Here is a 13,410-nt window from a genome sequence, read left to right as displayed (position 1 = left end):
ATAATAATAATAATGATAATAATTCACCCTTTTTTGCGAGGCAGACTATGTTTACTAAACCTCTAGTCTAGACATTTTATGTAAAGACAGACATTAATTCCTACCTTCTTTGTATTTTTTGTTTTGCAGCAACTCACGTTTTTTTGCGTAGAAAAACATAGTCAGGTTTCAGCTTGAGATTGTGTAGCAAGTGAGCTGAGTTGTGTAGCCATGCAGAAAGATGTGATATCACCATATCGGACTGTGCCAGTTGGCATCTTCAGAATCCCTATTGTTTGTAGTGACCCTCAAAATGGCACCGACTTCTCTTTCCCATGATTCCTGATGGGTAAACAAACAGTTCTCCAAGAGCGCTGACTCTTCAAAAAACACTAAACTTCACTCTCACACACATCAGCACCTACTGGCACATTATTATCATAGCTAATGTGATTGATATATGAATATCAGTGCCACATCTGACTGACTCCCTATGCAAATTCCATCTATCACTGCTCCAAGAGGATCAGGATGCTCTCTGATCCAAAATAGCTGATGCATGAACTGAATGTTCTTTGGACTTTAAAAGGCCTCGGACTCGTGGAGGGCACAAAGCTGTTGTTTTGTTGTATGCACAGTGGTTAATATGGTTATTGTGTGCTTACTGAAGTGTGTTGTTATGTGATGAAGTGCTTGCACACGGACTGTAGCAGCATTCTGAATTTGCATGGATGCCTGTGTTCTGTGTACTACTGCGCATGGGTGCGTGTGTGTCTGAGAGTGGAAGCCAACTCAGAACGTAACATTACTGGAGCTTTGTCAACAAATCTCTGGTACCAGCTCAGAACAGAACAAATATAGCACATGCCATTTGGTGGACAAGTCTATTGTGTGAAATGTGTGCAAAATCTTGCAGGAATAAATATACAGTACAACATTTTTTTTTGGTCTTTCCCCTAGGGACTTAGCCTACATATATTAATTCATTCATTGTTCAAATAATAGTTTTACTGGGTTTTTACTTTACATTAAATATTATATTAACTAGAAACAATGGATAGCTTGCTTAGCCACACTGGAAACGATGAAAAGATCGTGGCTCTGTCTGAAAATAGAAAACAACCATGAGACCTTCATTCATATGCAGTATATGTCATGTCTGTTTTCCTTAAATTGTGCAAAACTGAAGTATATCAGGACAAAATATCTCTGGACTGTGAGTGTGAAGCTTATCCTTGACCATGTCACTGTTTGTGTTTGCTGCACCGATTCAGCTTGAAAGAATCAGCTGCAGAAACAAATACAGTATATTGTTTTTTAGATTTGATTGGATAAAACTATCATGTTTTCAGTGTTGGGCTTGACATTTGCTGCATATAGAAATAAGAGCATTCCTTGGCTTCTCATACAGCTTTTGGAAAGATATAAAATAAGTGTGGAATGTGGATGTCCAAAAATGTTAACCTTTAGGGAAAGACCTCTAAAGTTGACCTCTTCCCATTAGACCAGACAGATTAGTCACACTCTAAGAAAAATAATTTATTTCAAAATGTAAATTGTTAATTGACCCACCTCAGCTGCCCTGTGAGCTTTGCTTTGTTCTGCTCTGTTGACCTTCACTGATCTGTTTAATTTATTCCTCGCTTCTCTTCATTCTCCCTCTCTCTTTATCTGTCTGTCAGAGTAAAGATGCTGGTATCAGGACCCTGGTTATGTTGGATGAGCAGGGAGGTAAGATCTCTCAACACCGTCTCTCCGGCTCTTACGTGTAATCTGCTTTACCATAGTGTGAGAGAGTCATCAGCTGCAGCATCTATCACATAAGAATCCCATTCAAATGTACAGCAGGGAGAAGTTCATGCCACTTCCCCTGAAAGTATAACCTTGGCTGCAGGCTGAGGTCGTGACGCTAACATAGTTATACTGTATGTGACTGTTGAGCCAGCCTTCTGCTTTGCTGCCGCTTTTTTCACTGAATAACATAACACATGGTAATGTTAACTCAGTTATACCGTTTTACTGGCATTTATGTCAAGTATATCTTTATTTAATATATAATTATTCTTGGAAGTTATGCTACAGCAGGGGATGCAGTAGTGACTTAACAGTGGTGGTTAATACTGAGCATGTTTGTGACACTTAATGCACGTTTTTACCCATGAGATGTGGTATATTATTTATTTATTTATTCATTCACAGCTATATGCACACTATATTTGTATATATATACATATATATATATACAAATATAGTAATATATATATACAAATATAGTAATGTATTTATAATTTGCTGATGTATTGTTAAATGTCAGATCAAATAGGGACATTGGAGGTTTTGATATTAAAAAATGCCAAACTTGACTTTTGCGACTCTGAAAAAAACACTTTTTAATATTACAGAGAGGTTTAAGTGCATGTCACGATGAACTTTGGCTGCGGATATTTTGAAAAAATGTTACAGAGACAAATGTCAATAGTGTTGTGTTTGGACTAATGCAATGGGACTTGAAATGAAGTGCTAGTTCATACCCCACATGGCTGATGCTTTGTTGGTACGTTTGCCAGTGATGTGGAGCGTCCACATTGTGTGGAGGATGTGTGTGTGTTGGTTCTGTTCTCAGTTCCAAAGCGTGAACGAGCCTGAGAGTAGTTGGCCTGTCAGAGGGACAGATAGCAGCCACCGCCCTCCCTCTCTTTCCTCTTGTCTTCATCTTGGACTTATTGCTGCCACAGTGCACATGCTCACTGCTGTTGTCACAGGACAGCAATCAATTCACAGATTTAAATTACTTCTCCCTCTCAGTTAATTTTTTTTGTTGCATACTTTATTAATCCCCTTAGGGAAATTATTTCCTGCCTTTGACCCATCCTAGAATTAGGAGCAGTTCTCTCCCTTTGACCCTCCACCTATCCAGGCCTCCTCTTCTTCTTCCTCTTCCTTTCACTACTTCTCTCACTTCTCTCTGTTGTTAGCAGCTGAACTCACGTTTCCTGACCTCTTCTTCTCTTCTCCTTTGCCTGTAGAAGCCTTGTCTTCATTCGCTCTGTTTATCCTTTTCCCATCTCCCCCCTCCTGCCTGTGCAAGCCTTTACTCCATTTTTCTCTGACATACAGTTTACTCCATGATATTAAAGTCAACAATTTCCTCTTATATTGCCAAAGAAAAAAGTAATAGCTTCTCATGCTGTGGTGATTAATTAAGTCATGTCAAGCTGTAAACAGGAGTGTAGCTGCCCTTTACACACTTGTGTGAACACACACACACACACACACACACAGGCCATACAGGAGGACATTTGTCTCTCAGTGATGTATTACCTGTGGTGGAGGTCTCACTGCAGCTAATGACTTGCTCCCTGCATGGCTGTTACATGCACGTTGACCCAAATTACACTGTAGTCAGTGCTGATGGATTGCATCTCCGCCTCAGTGAACTCAGCCTCATGTAGCAAGTGTTGTGTTGGCTCAGAGCACAAAACATCCCTTTGACTGTAGCTCCTGCAGGTTGTGCATGTACATGACGTATGGTTGGTCTTTATTGTTAATGACTTTCCTTTATTTCCAGCTCCATTATGAGACTGGAACATCACAGCTTGTCCCATGTCAGGATATACACAGTAAACCAATGAGAACAAATCTCAAAATGTTTGGATACATTATGAGTCTTGGAATTAGAGAAAAGACAATTGTTTTCATAGGTGTTTATGGGATTCAAACATAAATAAAAAAGGTAAGCATTGAGTGAGTGCAGCATCTTGACAATAGATGCAAAATTCATTTTTGGCAGCACTGCTGTAATACATTTTTATCCATGGACATGTTGCCTCACTGTTTGTGTTTGTAAGATACCACATAGAGCGTTATTATCGACTGCAACAACAGGGACAGGAAGCAGACATGGTCAGGTAAATGGTGGGGAAGCTAAACTAAGACCAGGAACAGGAAGTGGGGAGCAACGGAGTCCTGAAACCATCTCCTGAAGATGACTAAGAACCTTCACAGATGTTGTCACCGTCATGAAATTCACTCACTTACTCATCTTCTACCACCTCTATCCTCCACATGAAACATTTGTGTAATTTATTTCTTTAGTTTATTTTCAGAGTGAGGTATCTGTTGAATCAGGTGTAAAGAATTTGGGAATTCACTGAACCACGGGCCATCTGTTTATTGAGACATCAGTGGATCAGTATGACACGACAGAACTTAACTCAAATGAATTCTGTTGTATAAAATAAGGGACAACATCTGTAAGCAGGTGAAAGGCAGAATAAAATCCCTCCTGTGAGCATCATTATACTATTGGATTGTTAATATTGACACAACCGTGCACATAAAGCATTTTACTGTAATGAGGTGGAGTGAATCTTAATTCTTTCATTATCAGTCCCAATCTGTTACATGCTGCTAATGAATTCAGTTAATAATCTAGTGTATTGCAGCAGCTGTAGCACCTGAACCTGCCCTCTATGACCACCGGTGTCCTCTGCAGTACAGTGTGACTAATCAAATCTCCTGCAAGACAAAGTGGTCCTTCCCACTGATGGAAATAATTGCTATGCTTTCCTATAACCATTAAAAAGGCAGAGAGAGGATCTGACCTTGAATCAGAACCTTTTAATAGCTCTTTGGACTCTCAACCACCCAAGTAAGAAAGCGAGAGCGACCCGGTGTGCGTGATTGATGTTCATCATCACATTTATTTAATGACTTGGTCATTGATTATTTGCCTTTTCACTCATGGGTGAAAGATGGTTTGAGATTTGTCATCAAAGCAGCACCCGCTTTCTTCCTTTTCAACATGCTTCACTTGTTTCACTATTTCATATATTAGTCAGACTAAAACAGACATTTTAAAACACATGTTAACATTTTAGTCTGAATGAAATTGTACTAAAGATGGGTTAGTACACCCATATACACCCAGATAATGTGATGGGAGTGGAGCTACTACTGCATGTGTACGTTCACGAGTCGAACTGTTGCCACAGTAAAAGGTGATGGGAAAACTCCCCCTCCCCCACTCCAAAACAAAAATAAGACCACTCAAAGACTGCTCAGAGAGATCCAGGTAACCTTAATGCTTGTTGCCTGCTTTGCCTTCTGCACCTAGCCAAGCATTGTGCCTCTTGCACAGTATAGTGTAGAGCGCCGTCTCTCAAAAAAACAAACCAATCAGTCAACCTTATTTCACTGCTCTCATGCCTTTGTCCCTACCAGAGCAACTTGATCGTGTGGAGGAGGGCATGAACAAGGTGCACGCAGACCTGAAGGAGGCCGAGAAAGATTTAAAAGATATAGGACAATGCTGTGGTCTGATATGCCCATGTGTAAAAAAGTAGGTACCGGCCAGGAGCCTCACGCTCTTGCCTGTCCAGTGCTGGTGGTGATGGTGATGTCCGATGTCTCTCTTGTCACAGTCAATGTCTCTTTTTGTCTCTTCTCCTTTGTTTCCCCGTCTCTACTCCCCCTTCCTTCCTTCCCTCCACCCAAAACTTCTTCCTCCTCTTTTCTCTTCTCCTGTGCTTTCGTACTTTTGCTGGGAAAAATGACAATGTGTTGGTAATCAGAACAACTGGAGCGCATCGAGGAGGGGATGGACCAAATCAATAAGGACATGATGGATGCAGAAAAGAATTTGAACAATCTAGGACAGTTCTGTGGTCTATGTTCATGTCCCTGTAACAAGTAGGTGCTGCCTGATGTGTCACCTGACTGCATGTGTTTCAGTGCCTGCCTGCCTGCCTGCCTGCCTCTGCTTCTGGTGTATAGAGCATGGTGAACTGTGGTGTGAGCAGTCAGGCCAATAACCAAAACAACACACTCTCTGAACAGGCACCAGCACTTGCACGGATGTATAAGTGTGTTTGCTTGAGTTGAGACCGACTGCATGAATCTTTGCATGCACACGACACACACATGCAAGAATGGGTCCGCTGTCACTGTATTTGCTCTGCGTTCCTCCGTGGTGGTTTTCCTCAAAAGCCCTTCATTCCACATTGGATGATAGATCCCCCACCCAGCAGTGATCTGGCCACAGCACCCACCTTTCCCACTTAACCCCATCCAGACACCCACCCTAACACCCTGCAGCATGATGCACCATGCTGTGTACAAAGTCAGACCAAAGAAAAAGACCAACGAGCTGCCTTCTCTGCTACACATTTCTACTCTATGGCCCCTGCATTGGTTTCTTGGTGTGCATTCAAAGTAAGGTATCAGATTTTTTTTTACCATACTTAGAGATAAAAAGCACTTATTTTACATATGAATGGGTGCTGACTATTATTTTAATCAAGTATATAACATTAGCATTAAATTAGCACAGTAATCTGACGGCCAGGTCATTAAGTCTGAAACCTCATTTTAAGGTTATGGTATTATAGTAGGTTTAGTATTTTTGGAAATATGTTTTCCTTTTTTGCGGAAGGTCAGATGAATATATGAATAGATTGGACAAGGATCAGTAAAATCTGTCTTCAGTTGAATCATTGTTCAAATTCAACAAAATACATATACAGTATATAAGATGAGATTTGTGCACAGTGCCAGACTGGCTGTTCCCTTTCTGTGTGATAAACCAAGATTGCTGTCTACTGGTGATGGCATCATATCAAGGAGCACAGAGTAGAAAGTAGTATTTTCTCATTAAACTCTCTATAAGAAAGCAAATTAGCATGTTTCACAAAAAATGTGTTCAAATAGTTCAGCATGTTCTCTTTGCTGTACTGTAATTAGAGATGTGATGGTGATGCAGCATCTTATTTCACTACTTAATATGAGTTCAGTACAGTGACTTCAACAAAGATGGACAGTGAAGATTCATTACAAAAAAAGAGATGTAGAATTATCTCTTTCTTTCAGTTGATCTTTCCCTCTCCTCCGTTACTGTTGCCCCACGGAATGAAATTATTATTATAAATGTATAACCACACTACATTTCAATGTGAAATTTGAAGTAGGGCTGGACTATATAGCGAAAAAAATATTACCAATATAAAAAGTTTTCAAATCAGTCGATACTGTATCAATTATCTCAAGTCAGAAATTAAAGATTCACTTTTGCTCCAGGGTGAAAGTTGGAGAAAGTACTTATTTGTGGTCTTAAACTTCTTTTATGTTGAATAATAATTATAGGCGTTATGTCTCAATGTGTGTTGCACAATGCATAAACATTATAGCTATATTAGGGAAGGCACAATACCACTTTGTTGTGTCTGATACCAATATCTCAAACCTGATTAGACATTTTAAACTATGAAGATGTTACCAACACATTTGTGCCATTTCAAGCTATTTCAAAGACACAATTCTCCAGCTGTGTAACAAATATTCTTCTCCCATAAAGAAGAAATAAAAAGCCCACAACATGGCTCAGCTAAAATGCTGTTAATGACTTTTATTTACATTTTTACAGTCTGTACATAGAATGCGATACATTGGACTTTTTGATGGTATCCGATTTATGTTTTTATCTGTCCAATATCCGATTGAGTGATTTTGACCAATATTGGTATTGGTATTTTTATCGTATCAGCTCTTTTATCTATATATATTGAACATTTATATCCTATCACAGTATTGTTCATTATGTTATTGCCCAGCCCTAAGTTTGAAAGCGTTTGATATGAAGATAATGTCAGTGTAGCCAAACTCCTGTGTGATCTGTTCTCAAGCCTTTTAAAGCCAAAGCATGGCCACTGAGTCATGTATGAGCACATTATACCCCGGGGCCAATACATGCACTGCCCTCTATATACAGCTGTCTATCTGAGAGCTATAGAAAACACAAGTGGATGACAAACCAAGATGTATAGCGCTACATGGGTCATTTAGTGTTTGGTTCACTGCAACATATTTCTCAGTATATTCCCTGGAAATGACTGCAAAATTAATTATATACTAAATGCAGTCAATGGAGTATGTTGTATCTTAGGTCAGGTACTTTGTGTAGGATTTTTTTTTAGCAGGTTTTAATTTTTTCCATCTTGAATCTGAGCTAGAATGATACAATTTAGTGTTTATTTTTTATACATGTTTTCCTTGATTGTGTGAACCTTTTACAACCTTTTTGTGGATTTATGACATCAACAGATGGTTCTTTTCTTCAAAATAGGGCTTAACCAGATGTTGACGGTGGCACATGTAACTCATTCACTTTATTTATGTCACAGCAGTTAGCAGAGGTGATGCCGTTTTTTTTTTGTTGTTGTTGTTCTTGTTAACAGTAACTACTTTTTGTTTTCTGTATGTTATATTAAGGTTATATATTAAGGACCTCCTGCATCCACATTCACAACTTGTCTGTTCTATAGCTCTTTGGTCCTCCTCATGAAAACACTTGTTATGTAATCCTGTGGTTACGTCATGTGTTCCATCTGATCCAGACTCTTTATATGACGGCCCTGGGTCAAATAGCATGAGACAATGTATTCTTGCTTGTTGGTAATAAACTGTTTGGAGCACCTGGTGGCTGTGATGCACCACCTTAAGACAACAGCATTGCAAAAAAGTAATGAATGAATGAATCTGTCATTCTTGGGGAGTTGGGACTCTCTGGTAGGATGAAAGAGATTTTTTTGAGGAAGGGGGTGTCACCAAATAAATTTGCTTACTTAAGATCACACATATACTGTGTCTGTATGTGTAATTGTCTGTAATTTACCTACTCAAAATAACATTAGATGTTACAGAAATGGCAGTTACTATAGTCTGAAACATTTTACAGTATTATGCACAAATTTACTGATAAAGTTATTGGGGTGTGACCTGTAAAATGTGGGTTTAAAAAACAAACATTATGTCGTTGTTGGTGGTGACTCCACTCACAAGGCACTCCAAGCATAATAAAAGCTAAGAATTACATGTGACTATTTGACTGTATGTGTATCATCCAGAGATTAAATGAAGGGCTTACAGTACAACATCTGTTTTATACTTATTCTTGCATGTTTTGTTTTTATTGGCTGACTCTAACAGTTTGCTTTTCTTTAAACAGATACAACGTGTATCTGATCTTGTTCCTCTCTACGTGTTGCCCATGTGTCCCGACAATGTGTGCTATGTCTCTCCCTTGCATGTCCTCCCACTCTGCGTGTTGACATAGACCGTACATGTGTTTGTGTCTCCTCTGTCTGGAGTCTCTGTTCTGTGTCTGTGCCCTTCTATATAAATGTCCTTTTTTTTTCTTGTTTAACACAATTGATCTGCACGTTGGATCAATTATTCACGACAGACTGCAAATGCATGTACATGCATGTGCCTCTGATCATACGTGGCTTTTAGCAAATGGCTTGAAATCATACTATACAGTGCATTCTAAACATATACTCATGTACTGTATATGTTTTAATAGCAAGATCATCAGACACACACACACACAAAGTGCACACGTAACAACATATACGTGTACAGTGTTAACACATTTACATCAATGCGCCACTAATGATTATAACTCAGTACTTGCACAAGACAGCCCCAAAGGCTACTAATTAAGATGCAAAACACCAAAACTAATAATCTATAATGATTATTAGGCCATTTAATGTAAAAGTATTTTGACTTGAATGAATATGTGGGACCGCGCCACAACAGCACCACTGCTGAAAACAAAATCTGGAAAAAAACACTGCTTACACATACTGTACATTTATACAAACAAATACACCTAAACACACACACGGATAAACATGACAACGGTTCCAATGGCCCTGACGGAAATGTGTGTGTGGCAGGATAAAGGGCGGAGGCCAGGCCTGGGGAGCAAACCAGGATGGAGTGGTGAACAGTCAGCCTGGAGCTCGAGTGGTGGACGAGCGTGAACAGATGGCTATCAGCGGGGGCTTCATCCGCAGGTAAGTGAGTGTGTGTGTATTGTGTAGCTACTGTAGTGTGTTCTTTTGTTTCTATGTGCATGCAACAATACTCCTGTAGATATATATGTGTGTGTGTGTACCAATCATTTAGTATGTAGTGTGATACTACTATGATGATACAGTAGAATATCCTTGAAAACATTGCCCATTCAGATTTAAAAAAAATAATTCCCTGAGCATTTTGGACAGTATGTCAGTTGCTTGTCTGATGTCTTATTTTGAAATGACTTCTTTTATTGAATCTATTTGATTGTTTATCTTGGTGCATGTGTTCTTTCTGCATTGTTTGTGCAGTCAACTGAGATAGTTCTTAAATGGGCCACAAAAATCAACTTTGACTTGATGTGATGTTTCATACTCTGGTTTCCCCAGAGCATTGATAACATTTTATTTTCAATTTACTGTAAACACATTCTTCTCAGTCTAAAACAATAAGTAGCCAGGAGCAAAATGTTGAAACATATACACTCACTGGCCACTTTATTATGGACAGAGAATACCGAATGTGTTGGCCTTCTGCTGCTGTAGCCCATCTGCTTCACGTTTCAATGTGTTGCATACCATCATTGTAACAAATGATCATTTGTGTTATTGTTCCCGCTCTATCAACTCAGTCTAGTCATTCTAGCCACTAGCAGAGCCAGGAATCAAACCGCTTGCTCTACCACTCATCCACCGCATGTAACAGTATGATATCAGGATTCAAGTCTTGAGTGGCTGAACAGGAGTCATGTTATGTGTTGTCCATGTCACTGAACTTCTTACACAGTCCATAACATACAGTCGGCGCAGTCGTGCCCCTTTTTATTTTCGTCCACAAATTAATTGAAAACATATTGTATCTACTTGCACTGCACTGTGCCAAGCTATACAGTTTTTGAGGACTTAATTGTGCGTCAACCAGGGTATAATCACATAACATAACATAATCTCTGGCGGGTAATTAGTCCCACTTGTGCCTCTTGTTCTCCAGGGTAACAGACGATGCCAGGGAAAATGAGATGGATGAGAATCTGGAGCAGGTGGGCGGCATCATTGGCAATCTGCGTCACATGGCCCTGGACATGGGACAGGAAATTGACACCCAGAACCGCCAGGTTGACAGGATCATGGAAAAGGTACAGTACAAATAAGCACCTCATGGAGGCGCTTGCCATGAAGGATATCGGATGTATTTGTTTTGGAGACTTTGTCATGTTTGAACAAAACTGAATGACTCTGATATAGTTGCCACTTCACTATTTGTAATAACTGATGGATACAAGAAGACTTTAGTGGTTTCTAGGCAACAATAAAGTCTCTGAGTTGTTGGAATAGTAAAGTTTGATCCAAAGCTGGACAACTAGTTATACTAAGACATTTAATTTTCTAATTGGCAAAATTAAGAAATATACAGTATGATAATCATTAAGAAGCAGAAAAGTGCAAAAATGTCCAAGCTTTCTTTCTGAAATAACTATTTAAGGGGCTTATTTACATTACATTACATTACATGTGTGGTGTGGTCAGACTTAGGGATATTTTTAATTGTAGTATTGTAATGTAAACAAACTTGAAAATAATGTTGCTAATAGACTGAGCACATTACAGCATTTAATTGATATTTAACATGGATTACATACTAAGCATGAGGCTGCAGCTGTGCTGATTTTGAGCAGATTAAGTTTGGGTTTTACACACTAATGGATAAAATCTAATTCGTATGCCAGTGAACAAAATCTGGGTGTTAAATATCCTTTGTTTAAGAATTTAAGAATTAAACACGTAAAGCTTTATTGAAGTTCCTCATTCCAGTAATTTAGCGCTGATTTTAACACTTTTTCCTCTTCCAGGCTGATTCCAACAAGACCAGGATTGATGAGGCCAACCAGCGTGCGACAAAGATGTTGGGCAGTGGCTAGAACACTGCAGCAAGAATTGCTTTCATCCCTGTTTCACCCCACACTCCCCCAAAAAATAATGACACCAACCAAACCCATTCAAACCCCCAACACCAGCAGCGCCCACCTCCTTGGCTCAACAGCAGGCGCTGCAAAATCATGCTTTTATTGTGATACTCGTAGAAGTTTGCACATGTACACATATCATACATTCTCCTGCCCATCGTTTCCTTACCTTTGTCAGTATTGTTCTGTGTTGTCACCCTTTTGATTTTGGTAAAACATTAATATTTCACTTGCACATCCACTCAAACTCGACTGTACACAGTGCTTCTTAAATTGTTTCATTGATGGTTACAGTGCATGTCCCATTTTCTTCATCACTTTTTTTGTCTATAAACTATATGTTCACCTTTGGCCCAAAATGTCCTTCCCCTCTGTCAGTGTTGTAGTCTTGTCCATGTAAGACACGCTGTGTATTCATCAATGACAGTGCTGTGATGCGACATGACTTCAGTGTTTTCCAGTAATATAGTGAACTTACAAACTGCACAGCTTGTGATTAGGGTTCCTGTTGGAGCTACTCGGATCGTAAGTCGATCAAGGTTAATCACCAGATTATGTATTTGGATGAAAATATGACATTTGTGGTAATGACTGTTTTACCAACCCTGTTGACAGAACAGTATTAAAACGATTTGATGCCATATATTGTATAGTGTATAATTTCCTCAGGGAGCTAAATCTTACCATTCAGAAGCAAGGGTTGACGTTTTAACTGATAGTATACTTCAGCTATGTCATATTTGTATCATAAGGCTCTGTGTCTGTGTCAAAGTCTGTGCATTGCTGTCACTTGAATGGCATTATTGATAATGTCTTAATCATCAGACACATTTGTGGACATTAATCATAAGCGTTTGTGATTGACAAATAAACTTGCTATAGGTTGGAGTTTAATAGCAATTCAGATACAAGATGTTTGGCAACCTCTTCACATACCAGGCCGCACTACTTTACCCACGATACAACCCTAGCAGCATTAAGTAGAGCATTAAGTGTGTTATGCATGTCCAGTCACTGCTAGAAGACAATAAATAATTCATCTATCCATGCTAAAATATCCTAACATGGCAACTGCATGCTACATATTTAGGCCACACTGATGAGAGGCCAATAATTATCTGCAATTGTGCCACTCTTTTTGTTTCACGCCTCTTAACCTTTTCCAGACTGTAACCATCACTGTAAAATAATGGAAAAAAATGCCAATAAAACATCATAAACGTTGAATCAAATGAGCGTCCTTTGTATTCTAATGATGCTAGAGGTAATATTCTGAGACCTTGACAGCACACAAGGGAACATAAATGTGATCTATTATTGTAACCTACATTGTACTGTATTGATCCAATTCAAGGAAATGTCTCCTTGTGTGTTTCTTTACAGTGAGGTGAGAGATCATGAGGCTTATCCTCCTAACTACTGGATTTGAAGTACCCTCGACTTGACTGGAAACTAGAATTCTATCAAACACCAGTGTGTGGGAAGCATTGAAGAAAATACAAGATGGATAGAAAGAGACAGGCAGGGGCAGAGAGGGAAAGACTGCAGCATATTATACTAATGGATATCTACTGTGGCCTAGGCTTAGGGCGGATTAGAGTTTACCA

At 39.2% G+C, this 13,410-nt stretch overlaps 1 protein-coding gene across 2 annotated transcripts in view; it reads left to right on the top strand.

Annotated features, from left to right (window-relative positions):
• The window catches only part of LOC122772068 (synaptosomal-associated protein 25-A-like), a 32,760-nt gene extending 19,730 nt beyond the window's left edge, over positions 1–13,030 (top strand). Inside the window, exons 4-8 of one of the 2 annotated variants that reach the window (XM_044029732.1) lie at positions 1,662–1,710; positions 5,553–5,670; positions 9,717–9,836; positions 10,831–10,975; positions 11,690–13,030. In XM_044029732.1, coding sequence (XP_043885667.1) covers positions 1,662–1,710; positions 5,553–5,670; positions 9,717–9,836; positions 10,831–10,975; positions 11,690–11,758 — 501 coding nt within the window. In that variant the 3' untranslated portion in view covers positions 11,759–13,030. Of the gene's footprint in view, positions 1–1,661; positions 1,711–5,202; positions 5,321–5,552; positions 5,671–9,716; positions 9,837–10,830; positions 10,976–11,689 lie in introns of both variants that reach the window. The other variant, XM_044029733.1, reaches the window with a different exon arrangement.
• Positions 13,031–13,410: the final 380 nt, after the last annotated feature.

This window comes from Solea senegalensis, linkage group LG7, assembly GCF_019176455.1.
Source record: "Solea senegalensis isolate Sse05_10M linkage group LG7, IFAPA_SoseM_1, whole genome shotgun sequence".
NCBI lineage: Eukaryota > Metazoa > Chordata > Actinopteri > Pleuronectiformes > Soleidae > Solea > Solea senegalensis.
The sequence above is the reverse complement of the archived record's forward strand: the minus strand, read 5'-3'. Positions and strand labels throughout refer to the sequence as shown.